The 24,041-nt window shown below is 43.5% G+C and overlaps 1 protein-coding gene across 2 annotated transcripts in view; it reads left to right on the plus strand.

Moving 5' to 3' along the window:
- Positions 1-24,041, plus strand: part of DNAH9 (dynein axonemal heavy chain 9) — a 1,527,051-nt gene that overhangs the window by 1,236,461 nt on the left and 266,549 nt on the right. For both annotated transcript variants that reach the window (XM_069654516.1, XM_069654515.1), the window contains exons 59-60: positions 3,197-3,319; positions 22,363-22,556. In XM_069654516.1, the coding sequence (XP_069510617.1) occupies positions 3,197-3,319; positions 22,363-22,556 (317 nt within the window). The remainder of the gene's footprint in view (positions 1-3,196; positions 3,320-22,362; positions 22,557-24,041) is intronic.

Here is a 24,041-nt window from a genome sequence, read left to right on the forward strand (position 1 = left end):
TGCAACTAGTCCATCACCTGAAGGAGGGTTTAGGAAACTCGAGAGGCTGCAATTCCCAGAGAACTGAGAAGGGGTGTGAAACCCCTTTGACTGTAACGACTGAGGAGGACATTCAAGTGGCCGGAAAGACCCCAGAGCAGGTTTGAACTGGAAGACCATTGTGGGTGCCTCCCAACGGCACAGAAGCCTGATTAAGCCCAATGCGGAGAACCCTCCCGGGGTGTTTGTTTGAGAAGATCCTGCTTCTGTCTTACGTTGCCCATTTCTTCCCAGAATAAAAGTGCAAACCTGAATCTATGGTCTTTGCATAGTTCTTGGGGCCTGGCAGCTCTGTGAGTTCTCCTCAACTAAATTCTATCAATGTTCTACATTTATCAATACGAAGTCCTATACATGTTCTATATATTCCCCCCAAATATATATCCCCTTAGCTGCTGTGAAACGCCCTTACTCTTTTGCCATCTACCAAAGTCTGATTCTGAAATGTTACCAGGTATGTCCTATTTACACAATTTTAGCCTGAACTACCTGAATAGCCTTGTCTGAAGCACACACAAAGTGTGGTTCCGTTTGCAGCTGAATATGTTTGCCCATGCTTTGCTTTGAGATAACTATAGGAAATAACTAAGTAGTGTATCTGCCCTATTAGGTGAGTTGTGAATTTTCGTGTGAATGCACTTTACATGAAGTTTCAATACGTCCGTTTGATTTTGCAGTGTATATCACACTAAAGTCTGTAGTGGTTGTGCAACTGAACTACCTGCTGAAATGTGTGCCGTCGCTTTCCAGAAACATGTCCTTTTTCCAAGACCCTTGGAGTAGCCAAATGAGCCACCCAAATGCTTTGTGCAAGCCAGGGCTCAAGTAGAGGGTAAACGCGAGTGGACAGTGCCCCCCCTCCCACTTTTTTCATAGGGCAGAACCCATCACCCAGGGTATTTTAGAGGCTGAGTGCTAAACAAGACACTTTGGGCCTCATTACAAGTCCGGTGGAAACCGTGCTACTAAAACCGACTGGTTGCCGCAGGACATGCACATTCTTCCGGCACCTGACTTCACGGAAACACTGGGGCATTACAGCCCCGGCGGTCTGTGAAGTCAGACGCCGGAAAATGTAAATCCCCATTCCCATTTGACCAATGGGAATGGGGAGCACCGAAGCTCCGGCACTGTGTGCAACAGTGCCGGTGCTTCCGTGAAAGACGGTGGGCGGGTGCTGTTCCACCCGCCAGGTCTGACCCTGGTGGGCAGGACGGCACCCGCCCACAGACTCTTAGTGTGCCGGTCAGGTAACAACTGAGCCGGTAGGCTTACCGGCATCATTGTTACCCGACCGGCACACTCGTAATGAGGCCCTTTGTCTTTTTTGATATGATGATTTTAAGCGCAACCTGGGGGTTCTAACGGTGGTCAACAGGTTCACAGGTAAGGCACTTAACCACTACACCATATAAGCTGGTGAGAAAATGATGAACAACTAGAGGTGAAATGTCACATTTCGGGACTGCACTTTCCAGGGAAAATATTGGCATTGCTTCTTGGGGTTTAAAACGTGCACACTTGTTAAACATTTTCAAACCCTAATGGAGGAAAATATCCTCTCCATGTTTTGCGTATGTTGATTTTATGAAAGGCAAATAACCATTTGTTCTGTGTAATTTGTATGTTTATGCAAAGCCAATTGAATGAAATGTGATTATATTTTACCTGTTACGCTAATTTCTGGTGATTTCACACTCCATTGCGTATGTTAATGAGTCCGCCCACTTCTTATTTTTAGAACTTGACCCCTGGTGCAAACACAACTTCCAAATACTTTTTTGACATGCTGTCTCTTTCAAAATGTTCATCTGACAAAGAAGAAAGTACACTTGTAATACTATGGATACAAGGGGCCAGATTACAGAAATGTTTCCCCTGTGCAAGTGCAAAATTGCACCCAATTAACACTAGTGCAAAGTTTGCCCTATTTCTAAAAACACTTGGGCATTACAAAACCATGACACCAGGACAATTGCAATTCGGCATGCTATAAGCACTTGGGCAAATGTTGCCCTAGTGCTAATACCATTCCATATTAGCAGTAGGGCACACTTTGGGCTGGTGCAAAAATGCAGTGTGAGTCTATCTTTTTTGTCCTGGCGCTTATAACTGCATTTGTCATGGTGAAATGGCTTTAGAATATGTCCACGTGTTTTTAGAAATAGGCTAAATGGGTCCTAGTGTTAATACCATGCAACTCTGCACTTGGCCTGGGGCATAGTTTCTGTAATCTGGCCCATGATATCTCTGTTATATATAGATGAGCGTGTTCTCACCAATCAACTCCCTAGCTCAGTTAATCTCACTGTTTTCTGACCTCGTCTTGAGATGCGCCCGGAAGGCCCGGGGCGATGGGCATGCTCTGGAAGGTGCACTTCCCGGCAAGGCTTGTGGTTGGAGGCTTGGCAGTGTGATGCATTCTACAGTGTGATGTTTTTCAAATGTGGTGAAATCTGGCAATGCAGTATAAAGGCGCGCCACAATGGCGGAAATTCCCAGGACGCGTCACTCGCGCCTTGTAGACTGAGAGTGCGGTACTGCAACTGGCAAGTAACTTTTTTCTTTGCTAGTGTGGGTACACCATAGAGCTGTTTGCAACCTTCTCAGGCCCTCTAGCTATCGAACTTATAAATAATGCCTCATGGACACTGAGGGGCCCCCAAGAGAAAGAGCTGGTGTTTTTGTGGAGTGCATGACGCAAGAGGATCCTGCTCGATAATAATCCCTTGGTGCCAACATTATTTAACAATGCAAAGAACAGTGTGTCCTGGAATCCCACGCTCTTCACGAGTGAACATCGTTTGACCCTACAATTCATATTCACTGGAGATTCGTTCTTGCAAGTAAGTAATTTTTCATTGTGCCAATTAGCTTGGTTCCGGGGAAAGCGTGACTGCGTCATTCCTAGAAAGCAGCGATTCCAGAAAATTGGATTCCTTTTTTTATCGGCAAACCTTTTCTCGAAGGAACACAACAAACAATTATGACTTTGCCGCACTCAATTCACGATCAAACACCTATATCAAACTGTATGTGTGTGTGTGTGTCTGTATGTTCTTTGAAACAAACTGCATAAACTGGCTGTCATGATTTTGCGCATTGTGTCATATATTTTATTTGACAATGCATGCATTGTGCCTGTCCTATGTTGCAGATATTACTGATGAGTAAAGAAATCAACACAGTTGAGCTGGATTTCCTTCTTCGATACCCTGCTCAGCCTGGCCTCACAAGCCCTGTGGACTTCCTTTCCAACCAGTCGTGGGGCGGCATAAAGGTAAGCAACCTTCAGCTCGCTGCTTGCAGGTGGCCTTTGCACAGTCTTTACATTATACACCAGGCCACATCTTATGTGCAGATAAGTTCAGCCCACATTCTGGCCACATGTTGAAAGACATTAATTGACATTTCATGGCCAATCTTAGTAGGTGGCCTCGACTGTGGCCAGACATGGTTGATCTTCACAAGCGTGTTGATAGGAACTAGATTTAAAGACCACTGAAAGCGAGCAGGTAATGACACATGTAGTTTGCCTGTGTTTCTGTAAGCCTGTCTTCTGGTTTGCTGGTCTAGTGTGTTCCCATCTTTGCCTGTGCACACAGATGTTTTACAGGGATGTCTCCCTTCTGGCATGTACACTGCGGCACACTCTGCTGCTTGCTCTTTACAATGCCTTTTCTTGCCTGTTAGAACGTGTTAACATCTAAATTGCTTTCTTCTTCATTTTAACAGCTAGTTTTTAGGGGATGAGGACCAATTTCTTGGGCTTGTAAGCTAAGTGATATATCACGCAGGTATTTGGCCCATTTATACTACAATATTGCTTATTTATGGATTTGTGCACTAAATTAAGCAACTACTTTGTATCCTACTGAGGGTAGCACAATAGCCGCTGGCAACACAATGTTTGAAATTGATTTCACCAACTGAGGGAACGATAATAGACCTGCAGCCAGTATTTGGACTGGAATTGCCCGTTTGGCATTGAGGACGACACGTAGGTCGAAACACGTGTCAGCTGTCCAATCCCTGAATAAACTCAAGCCCTTTTTCTTCACAAGAGAACTTATGCATTTGTGGCAATCTCAATTTTTGAGACAATTTTGGTTACTCATTCACTAATTGTATAAACGTGAGCGCGTTATCCCTACCCACCATCCACAAATCTGCTTGTAAACAAAGTGCGTTTGTTCTATAGCATGCCAATTGTGTTGCCCCCTGCCTGGTTTTCAGGATGACATGTATCATGGCCTCGAATAAAGTTCAGCAGGGTTCTTTCCCTGGGAGTAGCATCGAAATACCTCTGCCCAGAAGAAGTATATGTTTAGGCCATCCGGGCCCGGCGCCTTCCCAACGGTCAGTTCGATGATAGCCAATTTGACTTCCGCTACCATTATATCCTGCCCCAAGTCCACATATTCCATCGTGGAGATAGTTTCTGCGTCGGGTGAAGAGTATCATTCAGGTAAGAGTCTAGCTGTCTCACCTAAATTGTTTTTCAGGCGTGTACCATTTCTCACACTCATCGGCAAAGGCATGCACAATCCTCTCGTCCCTGGTTATAACTTCCTCCATTACCTTAGGGACAGCCACTTTATTATTCTGACTCCTGGATTTTAGGTATCTGGCAAGTAATTTCCCAGCCTTGTTAGCCCCACCCAAAAAAGTAGAATGTAGAATTATATTTCAACACTGTCCAAGCAGCTTTCCGCAAACACAGCTTATTATACTCGATTTTCTCCTTCATCAGAGCCCTTAGTTTCTCTTGGGAGGGCATGTGAGCATATTCTACTTCCATGGGCCTAATGATGTGTAGATTCTTAGAGGAATCCTCTTGGCTGCCTTATTTTGTCTAGCTGCATATCCTGTGATGTGCCCTCAAAGAGTTGCCTTATATGCATCCCACACCATCCCCAGAGAACGATTCTCCGACTCATTTTGCTGGAAAAAATCTTGAGTGAACTGTTCAAACTCAGGGGGCGGGGGTTAGGAGGTCTGTGTTTAGCAAACCTAAACACAGAAATGTGAAATGACACAATCTTTTGCTCTATGTGGTCAACAATAGTAATCCTGTTGCCCCCTTTGTATGCTGTATGTGTTTTAGTAGGTTTTAATATTCCACTTTTGCTAAATTACATTTTTTTTTATCTGTACAAATTACGAGTATGAATTTCAACAGCTAGTTCTAATGATCACTAGCTCATAGAAGGGCTATTCAGAAGGCGGGGTAGCTTGCTTTCTATTTCTCTTTGTTCATATTGCCCTTGCTTTCTGGAAACCGCCCCCCCCCCGTTAACAAAAAAAGAAAGCTACCTCCCATCCTTTTTTCTTTTAGAAAGTTCAGCCAGAATCGCTGCAAGGCCATGTGAGAAACCTGAAGGTGTCTCAACCCCTAGTGCCCAGAGATCTGTCATCCTAGCCACCAGGACACAGCCATCGCTTTTGGATCCACTTCCTGGGGGTGGACCAGTGTGGGAGGATCACGTGGGTGAGGGATCTTCAGGGAGTTGGAGTGGTACACTGGATGGCGAGATGCAGTATCCCCTTCCCTGTAACATCTTTACCCCATCCTACCAGGTAGGATACTTAGGAACTCAGCACTCCCCCTAACAACACAAACACTTTCTCACGGACAGCGCACTATGAGAGAAAATGGACTAACACCTGACAGTCCCAATACAATGGTCAGGCAATTACTGATCATCACACACACCTGACTTCCATTACACTTCCCCACACGGATAAAAGGCAGAGAACGAGAGCACACTCTGAGCAAGGCAAAACACATGAGGAACCAGAAGTTCCAAGATGGCAGTTCAACACGAGGAGAACGACGGAAAAACAAAAGGGGATTACATTGAGGGAAATGCCCTTGACCTTTTCGATGAGTAACCAGTACTTTCATGAACCCTTGAGAATAGAAAGTGTAAGACCAGGAAATGAGGCTGAAGAATCCTGTATTGTGTGTTAGAGGCACCCGGGGCCGTCCCGCATCGATAATCAAGGCAGGGAGAATCGCCTGTTGCCGTAGTACTGTCCTTGACTCCTACAACAAAGCCGTACTAGTGAAATCAACACAGCCGGTAAATTGGGGAGACTCATAAAAGACCGGTCTGTGCTGAAGCCAAGGTTGCAAGCAGCAACATTGTATGATGAGTGCTGAAGCAAACAGTGTGTTAAAATGCACGTGATAACCAATGCGAGTGAAGTTGAACAACAGATCAGTGATTGAACTTTGAAACTAAGATACAATTCCTTTTGACAGAGTGTTCTGGCATCGCGTGCATGCTCATTCGAAGGTTTTTCTCTAAGGTATGCAACTAAGAGTGAAGAAAGGTGAAAAGGTGCCAAAGAACTGTGCATCGAAGTGGTCCTGTGAAGGGTCAAGCAAAATCCTGTGCACAATCGAAAGTCTTCGATGTTGACACTACCAAACGAATTGATGAGAAGTTAAATAGTTAAGGTGGTCTGAGACTGAACGAGGCAGATCAATTGAAAGCTTTTGAGATAAAATAAGTTTTGGGTTAAAGAGAATTAAATTGGTCAGAGCCCGGTGGAGTGAGACAAACAGACCAATGTGTTAACCCGGATCTGAGCCCAGCTGAGGGGGATCCGAAGTGAATAGTGAATCACCTGAGAGGATGAGTATGTGTGAAATTCAGAGAGGGCAAGTATGTATTGTTTATTTGATGCATCAGGCCCTCTGAAAGAAGAGGCTTTGAAAGGCAAAGAGCCTTGGCCACAGAAGTCCCTGATGTTAGTTTGAACTGCAGCCTTTTGCCAGAGAAGCCAGAGACTGTGCTAAGCTTGAGTGTACCGCCTTGTCCCGTGCTAAGAACTTGGGGAAGATAGGCCAGTGGCATGAACATCCTGACATATGATTTCTTGAACATTTTTCTTTTGCATAACGTTGTTTCCCACACTATTTGTATTTAGAGATAAGGATTGCCAATAGGTTTATTAGTATACACCCTTTTATTTTGACAAGACACCTCTAGTACTGCGTTATTATTATTTGATAGTCGTAGCTTGCTCCCATCTTTAGATTTAGGATTAGATAGGTGTTTTTCAAACCCTTTCATTTGAAGTTCAATAAACAACCTTGAACTGTGGTCCCTTGTGTCTGTCTTACTGTTGATACCATGCCTTCCTTGCCGTCACCATGAGGGGTGTTTGCGCTGTGGGGCAGTGCCGGTTTGTGCTGTGAGGAAGATGACAGCACATTCTTCTGCCTGTTAAATTGTGGGGCTTTCTTTGATGCCATGGTCTCTAGGCAGCCAAGAGTATGCTGTTGCAAATGGGAGTATTATGGCGTGTTGCAATAGGTGCCTTTTGCAATCCTTCACAAAGAATTCCAATCAGAAGTGTCCCAGTTACTCCAGACATGTGCACTGTATTTCTCTTCTGTTCATATCCATTTCCTGGATTCCCCTCCCAAAATGGCCACCTGGTATCACATAGTGTATGTGTTTGGCCTGCAGTTTTATATGCAACCACTGAGCCACTCCAAGGCCTGTTCGTCATTGTCGCTGCCATCGCAGCTACCCAATGTACTTGTGAGTTCTGTTCGTCAAACTGGAGTTGCAGTGGACGTGCAGTGAGGCCCGAATCACGTGCAGGGCATGGGTCACAGGTCACTTGTCTCTGCTGCCTCCTGTTACCAGCTTCAGGGGGTCTCGTCTCTCCGCTCCTCAAAGCCGCCCCACGGCTTACTGCCCAGCCAGCTTGGTCGGGGCTCAGCTTGCTCCCTGTGCTTCAGTGCGATTTCTGCAATGCAGTCCAGAAGTGCCCAAGGGGGATTGGAGACCGGCAGCCATTTTCCAGGCTGCGGGCCACACCCCCAAACATTTCAATAAACCACAACAAACATGAACCTGCATCAATACCACTCTGCTCCAGAGCAGTTACTATGTCCCTTGTGTGTCCCCTTGCCTATCACCTCCATTCTCACTATCAGAATATCTGCCACACCTTTCGCCAAGGGCCATCTCAGTGAGGATTATAAATCCACAAGCTCCACGGACTGCACACAAGTATAAATCTACCATCCATAGAACATACTTAAGTGCTTTAGGATGTATCCAAACTATTACTGCTGCTCGTCATTGTAGCCATTTTAAGTACATTTTAGTTTGAATCAACGGGCCACCGTAAGAGATTTCAAACGTGGGTTGCTAACAGCATTAACGCCCTCTCCTGTGGGCCTGATCGGGTGGTAACAGCGCCAGAGTCCATCGTTAAGACCCTTGCTTCGTTCGGGCCTGTAAATTCATCCCCATGCTGTTACCACCCAATATGGGCCACCGGCTTGGTTGTTCTACATTAAATAGTCTCAAATACAAGCATCTTACGCTTGCCAGGGTAACTTATAGATCTGCAGTTCTGGAAGGCAAGAAAAGCTTTATATGCACAATCTATCGGGACTGCCTGTAAAAATGTTCTCACCCGGAATTCATCTTCAGTGTATTCCCTCTTTCAGCCTAATACAATTCTGAATTTATTTAAAAGGCAAAACCAGCCAGATTTTGGTGGTTATCAGCACCTTTTAATTTATCCATAGCGAACAGCCGAAATTTCCCTTTGCATACAATGTTGGCCACCTCCCCAGATGTGTCAATGCTAGAAAACAGCTTACAAATGTTGAATTTCATTTTGATACCACCTATAAAAACAGAGGATATGGATATTTTGCAATCTCTTAAACCATCTAACTGTTGTAGGGATACCCGTCAGATACAGGTTTTGAATACTTATCTACTTTGCTCAGAAGATTCATTACCTCTTCTTCCAATATGGTGTTACCCCAGATGTGCTGAAGGAAGCAGAGTGTACACTGTTACTGGATGAAAAGTCCCTAGATCTAGTCGGATGCACCAGCTATCATCCTATCACCAACGCTCCCTTTCTTCACAACATCCTAGAGAAAACTGCCATGGTACAGCTGAAAACTGATCCAGAGTTGCTCCATCTGCTACGGGATCGCCAACCCGGCTGTCGCCCAGAGCGAGGGACTGAGATGGCGCTATTAGATATTATAGATTCTCATCTCCAGATTATGGATTGTAATTGGTTATTTATTACACACTTACCTAACCTATGTTGATCCATCTCATCTGTCATCTTGCTTCCAAGGCGAGCGTGTTGTCCCTGAGCTATCCTCTCGTGATTGGGGGCATATACGATTAGTCAATCCCATTGATCCTTCTTTGTCATGTCAGCACTTCGGCAATGTAGCTGTGGCTTCTGACAATTGTGAAATGGACTACCTCCTTGAGCAATTGAATATGTAGGGTGAACATTAGGGAATGCGTGTTGGACTCTGAAATTGTAACGCGTGGATACTTACTTGGCTCGTGCATCCCTCCCATTCTTTTCACAATGTATGTTAAACCTCTGCATGATCTCTTAATGAATTATTTGGGAGTGGTGTTTCAGTATTACGCTGACGGCATACAGAGTGTCTTCTATCTTAATGCAGATCCTGGTTCTGACGTCAGCCAAATTCAACCTATTTTCAGTCAAAATAAACAATGGATGACGCAAAACTGGTTGGGCCTTTATCAAAACACAACATACATTTTATGTGTAGCTCTTTCATCATTGCTCTACAAATCTCTTGTAATTTACCCTGATTTCTCCCTTGTTGATACACTGTCAGTTCAGACAAAATGGGCTGAAGGCTAGATTATTTTCTAGCTTCAAGTGCTACTCAATAATGCAGCCAGGATTGTTACTTATATCCCAAGATATGTGCTGATCATTGCTGTTCTGCGTAGACTTCATTGACTACCGGTGAAGAGCAGAATTTCCTTTAAGCTGCTCAGCCTTGTCCACAAATCCCATTATGGCTCAGCTCCACCATATCTCAAACATCGTCGTAGGTGGCGTGTGCCTCAATTGTAATTATAATTGTACATTTATAATGCGTTTAACACAAGAGATTGGTTTCTAAGGGTGGTACCGGGATTGAAACCTGTGTTGCGCTGCGTAATCTTGCTTCCAAGACAAATGCGTTGCCCCTGAAATATCCCCTCCCCCTCAATCTCAATGAAATACCAACAGAAACATGTGTTTGCCCATCGTTTTAAACTGACTAGGGCCTTTAGTAGACCCAGTGCCGTCCTAGCTGATAGATTGTGGAACTCCCTCCATAAGATATTCGGGCAATAGAGCTTGCAAGAAGCTCAAAATTATATATCTTCAATGCCTCGTTCTTGTTCTTTCTGGTTCCTTCCCTGGACTTATAAATAGAACACTGTAGGTAGGAGTGCCTCTCCAGCCAAACGTTCAAATAATACATTCCAATTCATAGTGTCGGGAAGAACCAGTTCTGCGGCTGCTGTTTCTTTATTTAAGCCAGTTTCCCAGCTGTAATGAGTTCCTTACGAACGTCCATGAAAGAATCATCTCCCATTCTATATAACCTCTACAAATGAGGCACACCAAAGTGATTTTTGTAGTCTTATCTTAAGAGGTTAGGCATTCAGTGTTGGTGATACTCTGTGATAAGGAACCAGGGGACCCAGGTGCATGAACCAAAACAACAATTGGAGGATCGTGATCACATCTGTCACTCCCATTTTCAACGGCGCCCCCATATTTTGATCCCATACGACACATGGAATCCCGTGAGTGGGTCTCTCATAATACAAACCATTGCTGCCAGATATCTGCAAGGAAACATTAGCCATTGTCGGGCGAATTTGATAAGGTGAGGGAAGTTCTACCTGCCTTTTTCAAAGCTTTCATATTGCACAAGAATCTCTGGTCCTTGCATTCACCCGAGGCGCACATGCATTTGACATGCCAGATTCCTAATAAGTGATAGGTTAGTTAGGTTGAAGCACATACAATCGGCCCCGAAGATTGGTGGATCCAAGTTTCTCTTTGTCAGTAAAGACCACGCTTTGCTGTCCTGCTCGGATTAAGTTTTAGGCTGTTCAAATATATTATATTATCTTTCCAAAAGTACAACCACTGCTGATATTGCATGATATAGCTATTTAAAATCCCCCATGTCCCCGAGGGGCCGCCTAGCTCTTGTATATGGCGCAGTGCGCATACTTAAAGTATAAATTCAGTGCGGATCGAAAGCAAATGATAGTTCCATCCTCTGCCAGTAAACCATGCCGCGTATCCTCAAGAGGGGGCGCCGCGTTGAGCTGCAAGGAGTGGACCGCGGCTGTATGGAAGGAGCTCATCATCTCTGGATGTGGAGTTAATCCACAGCCTCCTGCTCCAGTGGACCTCCAGTGAAAGCCGCCGTCTGGATAATGTGAGGCTGAATCCGGCTTCGGCGATGCAGATTGCCATTGGCATCTGCATTCTGGTCATGTCCACAAATAAAATATGTATCTGCAAGAAGAATACAAAAGTGCAGACTATAAACCAGATTGAACTCAAAATCAATTTTCCTGTTCTTTGGAGAACAGAAAACAATGGAACCCATAAATAATTTGATTTGGATGGAGGACGACTGGCATTTGGGCTGTGGATTTTATGTCTACATCATAACCAGAAAGAGTCTGTACCACCAGGGACTCTTTATGAGCATGTGATAATGGTAAAAAAAAATATATAATTTAAATAGCTGTTGTTTTTAAAATACCACCACATTATGAACTGCGATCACTAAAGATATTTACAGTACCTTCTATGTACAGCATGCTAGGAGTATTCCATGCAACCCAAGCTGATGATGATATTTTAACACAAGGACCACATTTTTACCTTTAATACCGCTGTCCTAATGTGGCACCTACAAACGGGGGCAGTTATTTTTTTATTGTTGACATGTGCCTTGCCAATTGTAAAACAGAGTTACTGGGCTCAAGTCGAGGGTACACGTGGGGGGATTGGGTCTCCCACTTTTTTCAGAGGGCGGACTCATCCCCCCCCCTCCCGATAAAATGAGAAACATTGAAGGTCCTCTTTCAATGCATGCATTAAAGCCGACCGCGGGGAACAAACCACAGTCGTCAGGTTTTCAGGCCAGACACTTCACCACTGCACTATATAACATGATAAAAAATAACAAACAACTCAAGGGGAAATGTCCCATTTTGGTACTGCATGTCCCAGGGAAAACATTTGTATTGGTTCTTGGAGTTTAAAACATGCACACCTTTTAAAATTTTCAAATACACTATTGGAAGAAAATATCCTCTCTTGGTTTTGTGTGGGAGTTGATTTTATGAAAGGCAAATGCCATTCGTCCTATGCAATTTGGGTGCTTATGCAAATCCAATTTAATGAAATGTGCATTTTTGATCTTGATATGCTAATTTCCGGCGACGTCACATTCCAAAGCATTTATGGATGAGTCCCCCCACTTTCATTTTTAGGACTTGACCCCTGGGACATCCAACAGAAGAAAACGAGAGAGGCAAGAGAAAGGAAGGTGGGGGGGGGGATAGAGTGAGCTGAACATTCACAGCCCTAGGTGCATTCCGATCAGGGTAAGGGAGCTAAGAACCGGTGCAAAACAGGTAAGGGCAACTAAGACAGGCTGACAGTGAGCTGGATAAGTGCAGGGGGAGGAAATCTCCCAAAAGGCCTTAGGGGAATAACGAAACAACAGTAGGGAGATTTCTCGAGGAAACGTGCAAATATGGATGGTAAAATCAAGTCACGTGAAGGGCCTAAACTAAAATGACCTGATCTCCTAATTCCTATATCCAGGCCCTAATCTAACACAGTTCTGGTGCATTCTGACCCAGGAAAACAGCACTCTTCCCAAGGAGATGTAGGTGCTCCAGCACACTTCTGAAAGCTCCCAACAGGCTACCCTTTTGCTGCTCCTTCCCAAGGCCCCGGCAGACTCTATACTCTAGTCTCCTCTGCACACCTGACCCTCTCCAAAGTGCAGCTTATCCGGTTTAGGCACCACCTGCTTTGCAATCCTCCTACAGTGAGGCCTAGTTGGCTTTGGGACCTCTTGTTCCCCCTCTCGATCTCTCACTGCTTTCACACCTGCTCTCTGGAACTCCCACACTACTGGCTTTTTTCTGCATCATTATATGTTGGTTTAGGCTCCAATTATTCCATTATTCATTTTTAGGGGTGGGTTGGTGTAATTATTAAACGAACGTTCTGGTTTTGGTCTCCTCTAACTGGTTCCACCTCCTCCACATGTGAATCGCCATGTTGGTCCAGGAGTTGTGTGTTCCTTACTGATTTAACTTGGCTACTGACATGACTTTCACGAACTGAGGACTCCAATTCCCTATCTGACCTCCTTGAGTTCAGGCAAGTTGGTAATGGATGGCAGGCGCTCCGCTCGCCGTTCTGGTCACTAGCGCTACCAGTAAGCATGCTCGTTTGGTATGAGCTTTTCTGTGCATTGTGCGTGCACCCGCTCTTTGACACAGTCCGATTCTCATTGGGCCCCATTCAGCGATGCACTTCCACTCTGCACTTGTTGGAGAGCACTGCTTCGTCTGTGGTCTCACAATCAGATCCCTAAGGGAACCCCAAAGCCACGTTCAAATGGCAGTTATTGCAAACTGATTCGTTTTTTTTTCTCGTTTCTTTGTTGTTTCATCGCCAGTGGCTTTTAAACGTGTACAGAATTACGAAAATGGTCATATGTTTTAATTTTTTTATTTTTTTTGTTGCTGCGGGTTTACCCCCTTAGCCCCCGCTCCCCCACCTATTTTTACCTGTTCCCTGCCCCAACCCCTTATCTGCCCTTTCCCATGCCCCCTAAATATTTTGTTAACCATTTTCGTAATTCTGTAGACTTTTAAAAGCCAGGCGTTATAATTACTGGCGATGAAAGGACGTTATACCTTTTTCTCGGGGGTTTCTCCCCTCTACATTATGCCCTACATACTAAGATAACTTTGGGCAATTTTTTTCACTCCTAAAGTACCTGTCCTGATGCTATGGACTACTCGACTAAGTGATGATTGTCTGCCACTTAATGGGGCACCCGAGGGAAGACTGGGTAGCTCTGGGTGCAACCCCCACATACCACTTCCAGGTGTTGCATCACTTAGATGGTGCCCTCCCCTGATCACATTATTTCCCCAGTCCGCCTTTATGAGTGCTCCATATTGTGACACTACTTACTATACTAAGCTAGGTGGTAGTTTCACTGCACCTTTTGTAGTTTTTGGCCCTATTTATTTATTTATTCATTCATATTTGTTAAGCGCGCAACAGCCCGTAGGCAACGTGACGCTGGTTACAGACAATGACAAAAACTTAGTTACAGACAATGAGGAAAACTTAGTTACAGTGGGGCAAACGGTACAGTTTGTGCAAGGAATACAGTACAGTCCTAAAAACAATTAACACCTGATGCAGAGTGCAATGAGTTGTGATCATTGTTAGTTGAAAAGTGCTGTTTTTAGGTTTCTCCAAAAAAACAGGGAGTGCGGTTTCCGCTCTGAGGGATGTGGGGAGCGAGTTCCATAGCTTGGGGGATAAGTAAGGGAAACCTAGCCCTCCTCCTTTGGTTCTGTTGATGTGTGTGATAGTGAGTTGATTCATGTAGCGTGATCTGGTGGGTCGGGCTGAGTTGTGTCCGAATAGTGTTTCTGACAGGTATGAGGGTGCTGTACGGTTGATACACATGTGAGCCATAGTGAGGATTTTAATATGTCTTATGTCCGCTAGTGTGAGCAAAAAGTAATGTTACTGCAGGAGGCAAAATAGGAAGATGGCATTCATGGATGGAGAGCACATAGTATTCCACGCGTGCATTGCAGAATGCTATTCATGTTCACAATTATGTGCTTGAGTTACACAGCTATAAAGAAGACTTTTCAAGGTCAAGTTAAAACCAATGGCAGCCATAGTGGGCTACCCCTTAACCTTGCAGAGAGGCAGTGTGTAATTCACATTGTCTAGTGTAGCATAGTAGTGCAACCATAGGCACTGTATATCGTTTAAATGCGATTTGTTAATTTGCTATGTGAGTTTACTACTTCCTATGGGTGCCCTTGAGTTGTACATGGTGGTACGGTGGCCTTGCCCAAGTGCACATACTGCGGGGTGGCTGTTCGCCGGCATCAAAGTGACTTCTGCACTTGGTGTCATTGCATAGAAAATGACATTTCATACATCGACTTGCATTTCGACAATTGCTAAATATTACCAAATAGAAACAAGATCATTGGTTAGAAAATATATTTTTAGCTATAGCCTTGATCAGAAAGATCTAAAGCAGTGGAACGATATGCTTGAATTCATACTTTGTGAATATTGTATATTTTCATGTGGTTTATGGTGTTATACATATAATGTAAAATATTTATTTGTGTATTTCTTATTCATTGTTTGAAACAAAGTGTGCGTCTAATCCTTATTTCCAGACAAATGCCAACAAACCTCAGTGCAGGGTTTTTAGCTCCACCAGTTGGATGGAGATAACGGGTTTGGTTAGTAACGTCCTGCTTTTGTGCTAGACCTATCACACATCAGGCCAGCTGATAAATCACTAAATATGCTGGTTCTTATATTCCAAGTCTTTGCTTTCAGTTGATTGGCCCATTTAGCTGCTGTCACACTTTTTTCCGGAAGGTGTTGGTTTAAGGAGAAAGCGCCAAGTCTGTTTGGTTTGGTCACAGTTAATTTCTAGAGTCTTCTATTTGTAGAGATTTCAAATTCCAATTTATTTTCATTACATTTATGATTTTAACTAATTTCCATAAGCAATTAATTTGATGGGCAACTTGACTATAAGATGTCAAACGTTATTCAGTTGCTTGTTATTAGAGATATTAACATCTTGTGTTCTGACTTCTAATGTTACCACCCTGGGTGTATCTCCTATGTAGATCGCTCTGTTGCCTCCTAGTGTTGTATAGATCTATCCCATTGTCCTGCTGTTCCAAGGCATAGGAAGGCAGCAAAGTGCAGTTTGCATCCTTGTGTTACTTTCCTCCTCAGTTTTGGAAGATGTTAGAAATAATTGCATGCATTACCCTCTGCGACCTCCACATAGAATTAGGACCACAGGTGTAAGCAAGACCAACCTTTGGTATAAGTCTGTACCACACAGTTTTTGGTAGCGAGCTGAGCATCCAGGCTTATCTCAAGAGTGAATGTGAGCAGTACAAGTAGTTACACAGAGGACTTTCAATCACAGTGGTTCAACACACTTCAATACACAACTCTAAGATTTTGAGACAGTTTGAGCTCCCCTGAAGTAGGAGCAAAATGGCAGTTCAGTTACTTAGAAGTGAGCAAAAGGGACAAAAGTAAGTAGAATCGATCACATATACTTATTAGACAGTGCAAACAATTTCAGTTCACCAGAGGGGTTCAATTTAAGTCAACATGCCAGGTCAAAGTCAATGGGCTAGTGTTCTGGATAGGAAAGAGCAGTTCTGGTATCAAACGGTAAAGTCTTTGCAAAAGTTCTTACAAGTAGTTTAGGCGAAAAATAAGTCACAGGTTGATTAGGCCTGTAAGTTGGGAGAGTTTCACAAACTTTCACCGCGATAGTGGTGTTCTCTCAGTCGGGTTGGCACAGTACCTTTGTATGAAGAAATAAATGCTGCTGTAGTCATTGGTTCCTAGCAGCTCCTGCAGATCTCGCTGTTCCTGGGCCTCAGTCATGGGGACAAAAGGGAGGAGGTCGGGGAACTCCTGCACTGCAGAAGATCGTTGAAAAAAGCAAACAAAATGGAGTCACTTCAGTTCCAGCATCTGTAGATTCAAGAACACAAACTGGTGTCCCTCTCCCTGGTCAATCCTAAGTAGTCTTGAGAATGGTATCCAGGTGTCTTCTGAGTTGTTTGGTCCCACCAACTTAAAGGAAGAAGCTGTCCTTGAAGGAGCTTCTCTGTTGAATGGAGTTTGGCAATTCTGAACTGCAGGAGGGCTTCACCGGGCAAACCAATGGTCCAGGAGTTGCAGCAGCTGTCCTCTTCCAGCTTGTCTTCGATTCTTTTGTTCCAGGGTTTGACTCTGCTTTCCAGTCCAAGAGACTCGCCTTTTAAACAGTTCTCTCCCTTTCATTCCAGCCTACCTGTCACTCACCCTGCAGGGTGGCTGTCCTTGTCAGCCAGCCAATCCCGCCAGAGTGCATTTGTGCCTCCTAGGAGACTAAGCACAGAGAGCTTCAAGCACCTCCCTCACTTCCTACCAACCCCAGACACTCAGACGCCAGAGGCGGTCTTCACTCCTGAAGCCCACCAAAGGCACACAAACAAAGGGACCCTGGTTTGGCACGCAGAGACAAACACTAGAAGGACCTTTCCAAAAAGAAATGGTGAAAAAAGAAGACCGTGACCTGTTTAAAGAGAGGGTCTTAAGGCGCCATCTTGAAAAACATGGCTCCCGTGATTTTTAGCTACCGATGTTCGCGGTCGGGAAAAATCATGGTAGTTCATTGTAAAACCACTGCCACCAGCCTTTTCAATAGGAAAGGGTAGCATATGACTGCTGCATGAGTATTTAGACACAGGGGCTACTATATAACCCCTCCAGCACTCCATTGTAGGATGGTGTGTGCTGAGTCTAGGAATTTTCAAAGAGTAGTAAAGTCAATTTCACTTTACATTCTCCAGGAAATAGTAGTTTATACCAGAGAAGGTATTTAAACCTTTGGGAAGTCTAAAAAGACATCCCTGTGTCACTGCACTGAAGGTGCTGTGCGACACAAATAAAAACAAGGCCTATGGAGTTGTCTAAAGCTCCATAACCAAAAGAAATAAACACAGAAAACAAACAGAATTAAAAAGTAGAGTCCCAAAGTTCAGCAAAAGAGCTGGAGGTCTCTAAGGTAGAGAGGAATTAGCACATTTTCAGAATTCTCCCTAACAGAAGAGCACATGAATTTACACCTGCATGATACTTTCTTGCAGGCATAAACACTATGAAATATGCCTCACATTTACACCTGGTGTATAGCAGACGGATTGCATTGAAATCCATGATAAAACGCTGCCTGCAAAGTATCATTTGCAAGCAGTGTTTCGTTTCTTATAAAATGGAGAGTAAAAGTGAAGAGTAAATGTGATTTTGCCTTTATTTTCTTCATGTTTACATTCCACTCAGTTATAAAAATTGCATGCAGGGAACTTAACTGCATGTAAGTGGTAACGTGCGCCGCCCCGTGCATGCAATTTTCATTTTTGGAATTTCTTTTAGAACATTACCCTTTGTTGGTTTTCTTTGGTGGCATGCCGGACCTATGTTGCTGTTTTTGTTAAGAAATCTTGTTGTTGTCTGAAGGTGATGCAGAGCTGTTCTTGTCCTGTTTAACTTGCAGACTTCTTATTCTGAAAGAATGTGGGGGGAAAGGGTCCCAAATGTATTTGTATGCAGGATTTGCTGGCTACAGTCTAAGGAGCTGTTTCACAGAAGCGGTTTCTGATGGCACAATCCCATTGGAAAACACTCTGTGAATCAGGCCCTATGTCTCTACATCCCCTAAATCACACTGTTGACAGATTCTTTCCTCTCTGAGCATCTTTGCTTTGTGTCTGGACAGTCTCTATTTCTAGTGCGTTGTCACTGCCAGTATTTGATGGATGATTGCCTATGCTTTTCTTTTTTTACAAAGTGAAGTACTTTGCAAGATTACAGTTTTGTCACCAAGATCTGTAGCACTCCGATTGTGGTCTTTGTCTTGATTTCCAGTGCATTGTGCATTGCTTCTTTAGGGCCTGTTTTAAATCCCTAGCCAATGTCTCCTTTTGACTCTGCCTTTCCACACAGGGATTATGTAGGGCAATGCTGCAGTAAAACTGCAAAGCTGTAATATAGTGTTCAGTGGATTGTTTGAGCACCTTAGAACGTTTTTGTCACTACTTTGATACAGCCCCAGAACTCAAAGATGTACTTTTGGATTTTGACCAGCAGAGGAATCTCCATAGCTCTGCTCAGCACCTATGATTTGGGCACACAAAGTACCTGTTTGCAGAACTCGAGTTGCCGGATTACATTGTGATATTTTCCCCATTTTGCGTAATTATATTTGGAGTGTTGGACTGCACACCCCACGCTTAGAAAATAGAATAGGGAGATGGAGCTGTCAACATTCATTGAGCATTCATTGTACTGGCGGGCTGAGCATTTCAGTTTATTGATGGCCCAGAAGTCACAGAGGGCTTTTTCTTGAAGTGTTTTTATTTCCAATGTAAACTTCCAGATGGTGCTATTTTGAGACCTGTGTGGGTGTCATCTCTAACACGCTCCACTTCTTCAGTTTGAAATGGTTGCTGCTGTTCTTTGCTTCAATGGCATGATTTTGTTGTTTTCTAGGTTCAGCACCTGTGCACCTTCATTCACCACTATGTCCCTGAGTTGGGAAGGGAAGTTCCTTTTGACCCCCCCCTCCACATTCCCGCATGAAATGGATCTTGTGTTCCACCAATGGCGGGAGACGTCCCCACATTTGTTTACCTGTGTATACAATTTGGACCACGTATTAGCAATAAATTAGATGGTAAACAGAGCCATTTTCATGGGACATACAGACTCCCTTTTGTGCGACACTGAATGTCATTGTTTGCTAGGCCACACAATGATCTTTAAAAACCATCTCTCCCTCTGTCCAGCGCCGCACACCGTGAGCCCAGCGACCCCCTCTGCCTCTCTTGGCAGCTCCGCACAAACCCATTTCTCATGGAAACTCAGCCATGTATTGTTGCAAGTATTCAGTATCCTTCTTCTTCCGATGAGCTCACTGCCCTATGTGTGACCGCAGTAAACTATGACCTGTGTGCTCATCTGTCTCCACAAACCTGCTTGTGCTCCCTCGACCACCACCTCTAGATGTTACAGCTGCATTGAATGCCTGCATTCCCGCTGCTTTGATGCAGATAAACCTCTAACCCCTTTTATAGTGATTGAACGAACCACTGTCCTAATCTATTTGCACCATATATCCACTGTAGAAACAACACATGCCAATTTATATCATGAGGCATCATGCAGATCAAAAAACCTGCAAGAGGAACACCTTGTTTAGGGCACTGTGGTTTATGGGTCCATGAGGGTAAAGAGTAGGTAAACCACACATTTGTCAAAATGAACTTTGCAGCACCCTAGTAAATGCCAAGTTTTATAGTAGTAATTTGTCTCGTTCTTCAGTTCCTGTTATGATAGAATAGATTAGCTAGAAAAAGTTGCATCTTGTGCGCCTGACCTTCAGCCCGTGGAGACGAGCCCAGCTGACCCACGTGCTGCCTGCTGAACATCCAAACTACCAGCCAATTCCGTGGGACCAGCCTATAAGCTTCTATAATGTATCTATGTATTGCACCAATCCTGATGGACTCTCATGCAGCTATAGGGAGTTGTCAATAGTGACGTTTCCAGAAGGTATAATGTACTGTTCTTGTAATGTTTTCTAGAGCGCTCTCAGAGCTGCTGAGTTCTTTGCATGCACAACTTTATATGAACTTTATCCAATTTGCAATCCATCTCTTGGTCTCATTCCCTACTGGGGTGTGTCCTTTATTTGGCTTATTTGGTATTGTGTTGGGACCAGGTTGCTTTCACCTGTCATTCATAGGTCTACCTTTGCATTCATCCTTTTAGAAGTTATGTTTTGAACTGGTTTAATTAGAAATCTCATTGCCCTCCTGAATTTTTCTTTAAGATTAATACTTTCGGGCATTTCTTTATTTATCAATCGAAGTTTGGGTATTCGGATTCATTTTTTGTATTCCCCTAAGAGCCTGAATTTCTTGGAGAGAAAGTGAGTCCCTCCTGTAGCACTACCTGAGAATCGAGCTTGATCTCCGAACATTGAATTGCCACATAATAAAACATTTTATATGGATGATGATTTCTATAGGTGTAATCCGTTCTGTTCTGGAAATAACATAACAATGTGAACATCTGATCAGACGGCCAGCACAGTTGCACTTCACGCCTAGGGATGTACTCGGGGCTTGTGTATGAACCAGCAGACATTTTTCTAGATTTCCTGTTGATGCCGGCAGCTTGCCTATTCTATTTATTTCCATTGCACATCTTGGCGGTTCTAATTAAGAACACAATCTGTTTTTTTAAGAGTGAACTATGAGGCTTCTTTCTGGCTCCTTAATTGGAAGCCTGTATCCGCTTGGGTCATGATTAACTGTTGCACTGCCATTGAAGATGCAATTTTAAATATTATACAGCTTAGCATAAATGTATCCAATACCTTCCAATCGGACTGAAAGCCTGTACTGCTTGCAGTATTGAACCTGCAAACCTTATGAGCAGGGCATGTTTTCGTTGGATGGGGTCCGTTCTGCATGATCACTATGGAATGACTGCTGCCCAGGGAACAGGAATTAATCTATTAGAGAATAATTACTGGCAGCTCAGTAGCACCCAGTGGGTCCAAATGTGCACCACAAAGGGGGCCCTTGGCCTTACCTCCCCAGGATGTCAATGGTGGGCTGCTAGTACCTGATGCACACACACAGCTGCAGGAGGGAGTGCTAGAGCCCTTGACTCGGGTCTTTACAGGAGGTGTGAAGGTCCTTGGAAAGGTCTCGCCATAAAGAAACATTTCAGCCTGGACTTTTGGGCAATTTTGGTTGAGCAGGTGTTACACGAGCTAATTGTCCACTTCGGAATATGTTTTTACTAGAAAAAGAAATATTTTTGTGACCATGAAAATCGAAAATCAATTTCTGTATTAAAAACAAATTTGCCAAAAGAAACAGTGATGTAATTCTTGCGCTAATGTAAATGGGATGAGTGGAAGAAGTGAATACATGGGACCTCCATTTAAACAAGGGGGAGGGTTAATTTAAAATCATCCTTTTGCATTTTCTTTTAATAAAAAAAAACAGCATTTCATATTAATTACTCATTAACACCCCCTGCCAAAGTGAAGTGGGATCACCTTTTGCACCCTGGCTTTGCTACACAGCTAGAGCAATTACTGTCCAATTATTAGGCACAGTAATTCCTGTGTTATATGTCCTTAGGGCAGCACCTGCCAGTGTGTGGTGGGACAGAACTAAAAAGCCCACCACAAATAAATAGCTGTCTGGTTAGTAACTGCATATTCCTCTTTGTGATGTCTACCATTGCATGCTAATTGTGCCAGACATAATTATTTTGAGGTGTTGTTATGCGCATGAATATCTAATATACCATCAGGAGACTTTTCATGTCGGCTTTTTAAATTAGCCTTTTCTTTTGCTGACACAGATCCACATGAACAGCAAGCTACATTATTCATTTGTGCAAATGTTTGAAACTTGAAAAATTGTCCTTGTTACAAGAAATATAAAAGTTGATGCATAAAAAACTAGAAATATAAAAGTTAAACATAAAAACAAAAAATAATAAAAGATGCAAGATAAAAATCTGCAATCATTTTCTGTCTAAAGAAGTTTTTCTGCAATGTTCCAGGCTTTGTCCTCCATGGATGAATTCAGGAATCTAGACCGCGACATTGAAGGCTCTGCAAAACGTTGGAAAAAGTTTGTAGAATCAGAATGCCCTGAGAAGGAGAAGTTCCCACAAGAATGGAAGAACAAGACTGCCCTACAGAGGCTTTGCATGATGAGAGCCCTTCGGCCAGATCGTATGACATACGCAGTACGGTAAATATTGATGAGCATTTGTATGGGTCGATCATCCCCAAGCAGATGAGAAAACATTATTGTATCTCCTTCGGTGCCAGAGGATTGGAGACATTTAATGCCATCTCTAAACCTCTCTGACTGCAATTGATCAATAAACAATCAGTTGGATATTATGCTCAAATAAGGATTATTCGCGAAACGTGTAAGTTGCCCGTCTTGAACAAGACCTTAGCCGCACACAGGACAGTGAGAAATGGATGATTGACACACATTCACATGTTATGAAAGGCCATTAAAATGGACATGCACCTTGTCTTCCTGCTCTATACGTCAGACCAAGCTAACACTGAACTAGTAACCGCTTCAATGCTCTTTTTCAAAGATACCACGAAAGGTATCACCATTGTTCATATGCTGCTGCATTGAGTATGATAAACCAGTAAAGAACTTTATGCAAATGTATTTTAACATTTTAAAAAGCTGATACAATATCAAAACTCCTAAACCTTTATAACCCAAAGCTGTTATAGAAGAAACTGCAAAGTGTCAAAGGTGTTCATGTTAGGATTACAGGTCTTCAGCAACCATCTGAAATGGCAACTCATAGAGCATTTTTGTGAGTTAGTGAATTTGTAGAGTTATGTTAGTGACACTAGTATGTAGCATATAGATCCATCAATGTTACCGTTAACCAGTAGCTAGAGAAGATCAACCATATCTTGCTGCTGAGCAAGATGCCCATAGCAGTTTAAACAGCATCTTCCAGAAGGTATTGTCATATTTCTAGAGGCAAGAGTTTAACAGTAGGTTATTCCACAGCACCAGGCACTAATCCGAGACTGATGTGAAATGGAAGATCACCAGCAGAGTGGGACCACTAGACGGTTTCTTTGGACTCAATTCTTCAAGTAGAAGCAACGTTTGTTTATTTCTGTCTATATTCTTACCTTCTATAACTAATTATCAACTAGTGTTTAGAGAATAATTCAGACAGAATGGTATTAAGGTTCACAATGCTAGTGGAAGCTTGGAACCATTCAAAGACAGGCTTCATGCAAGTTAGGTTAGTATATTAGTTTCACAGATTTCAACTCCTGCAACTCAGTGATATATTACCTCCGGCCTGGACATACTCGCACACTTATTGATTTAGACTCTCTCATACAGTATATTGCCAAGCATGCAGGGTACACCGATGGATAGAATCTATCCCCGTCCCTTCTCTGCCCATCTTTACTTTTCATCCACAAAAAACCACCACAGTCTACTCCTGACTCTGCTACATTTGACAGCCAGGCTGGGCACTCTTTTTAATTTGTATCCTAAGGTTTGTTTCGGGGCAGTAATTAGCAAGTGCCCCCACCCAAACCAATGTCCCACTTTGGCACATCTAGAGCCCATCCCACAAACTCACACCACTTCTACTACTAAAAGATAACCACACCAAAACTGACCTCATGAAAACTAGAACAGACACAAAACAACTTGCACTCCTAGTTCCTC

The sequence above is a fragment of the Ambystoma mexicanum genome, chromosome 3q (assembly GCF_040938575.1).
Source record: "Ambystoma mexicanum isolate Mex_15411 chromosome 3q, UKY_AmexF1_1, whole genome shotgun sequence".
NCBI lineage: Eukaryota > Metazoa > Chordata > Amphibia > Caudata > Ambystomatidae > Ambystoma > Ambystoma mexicanum.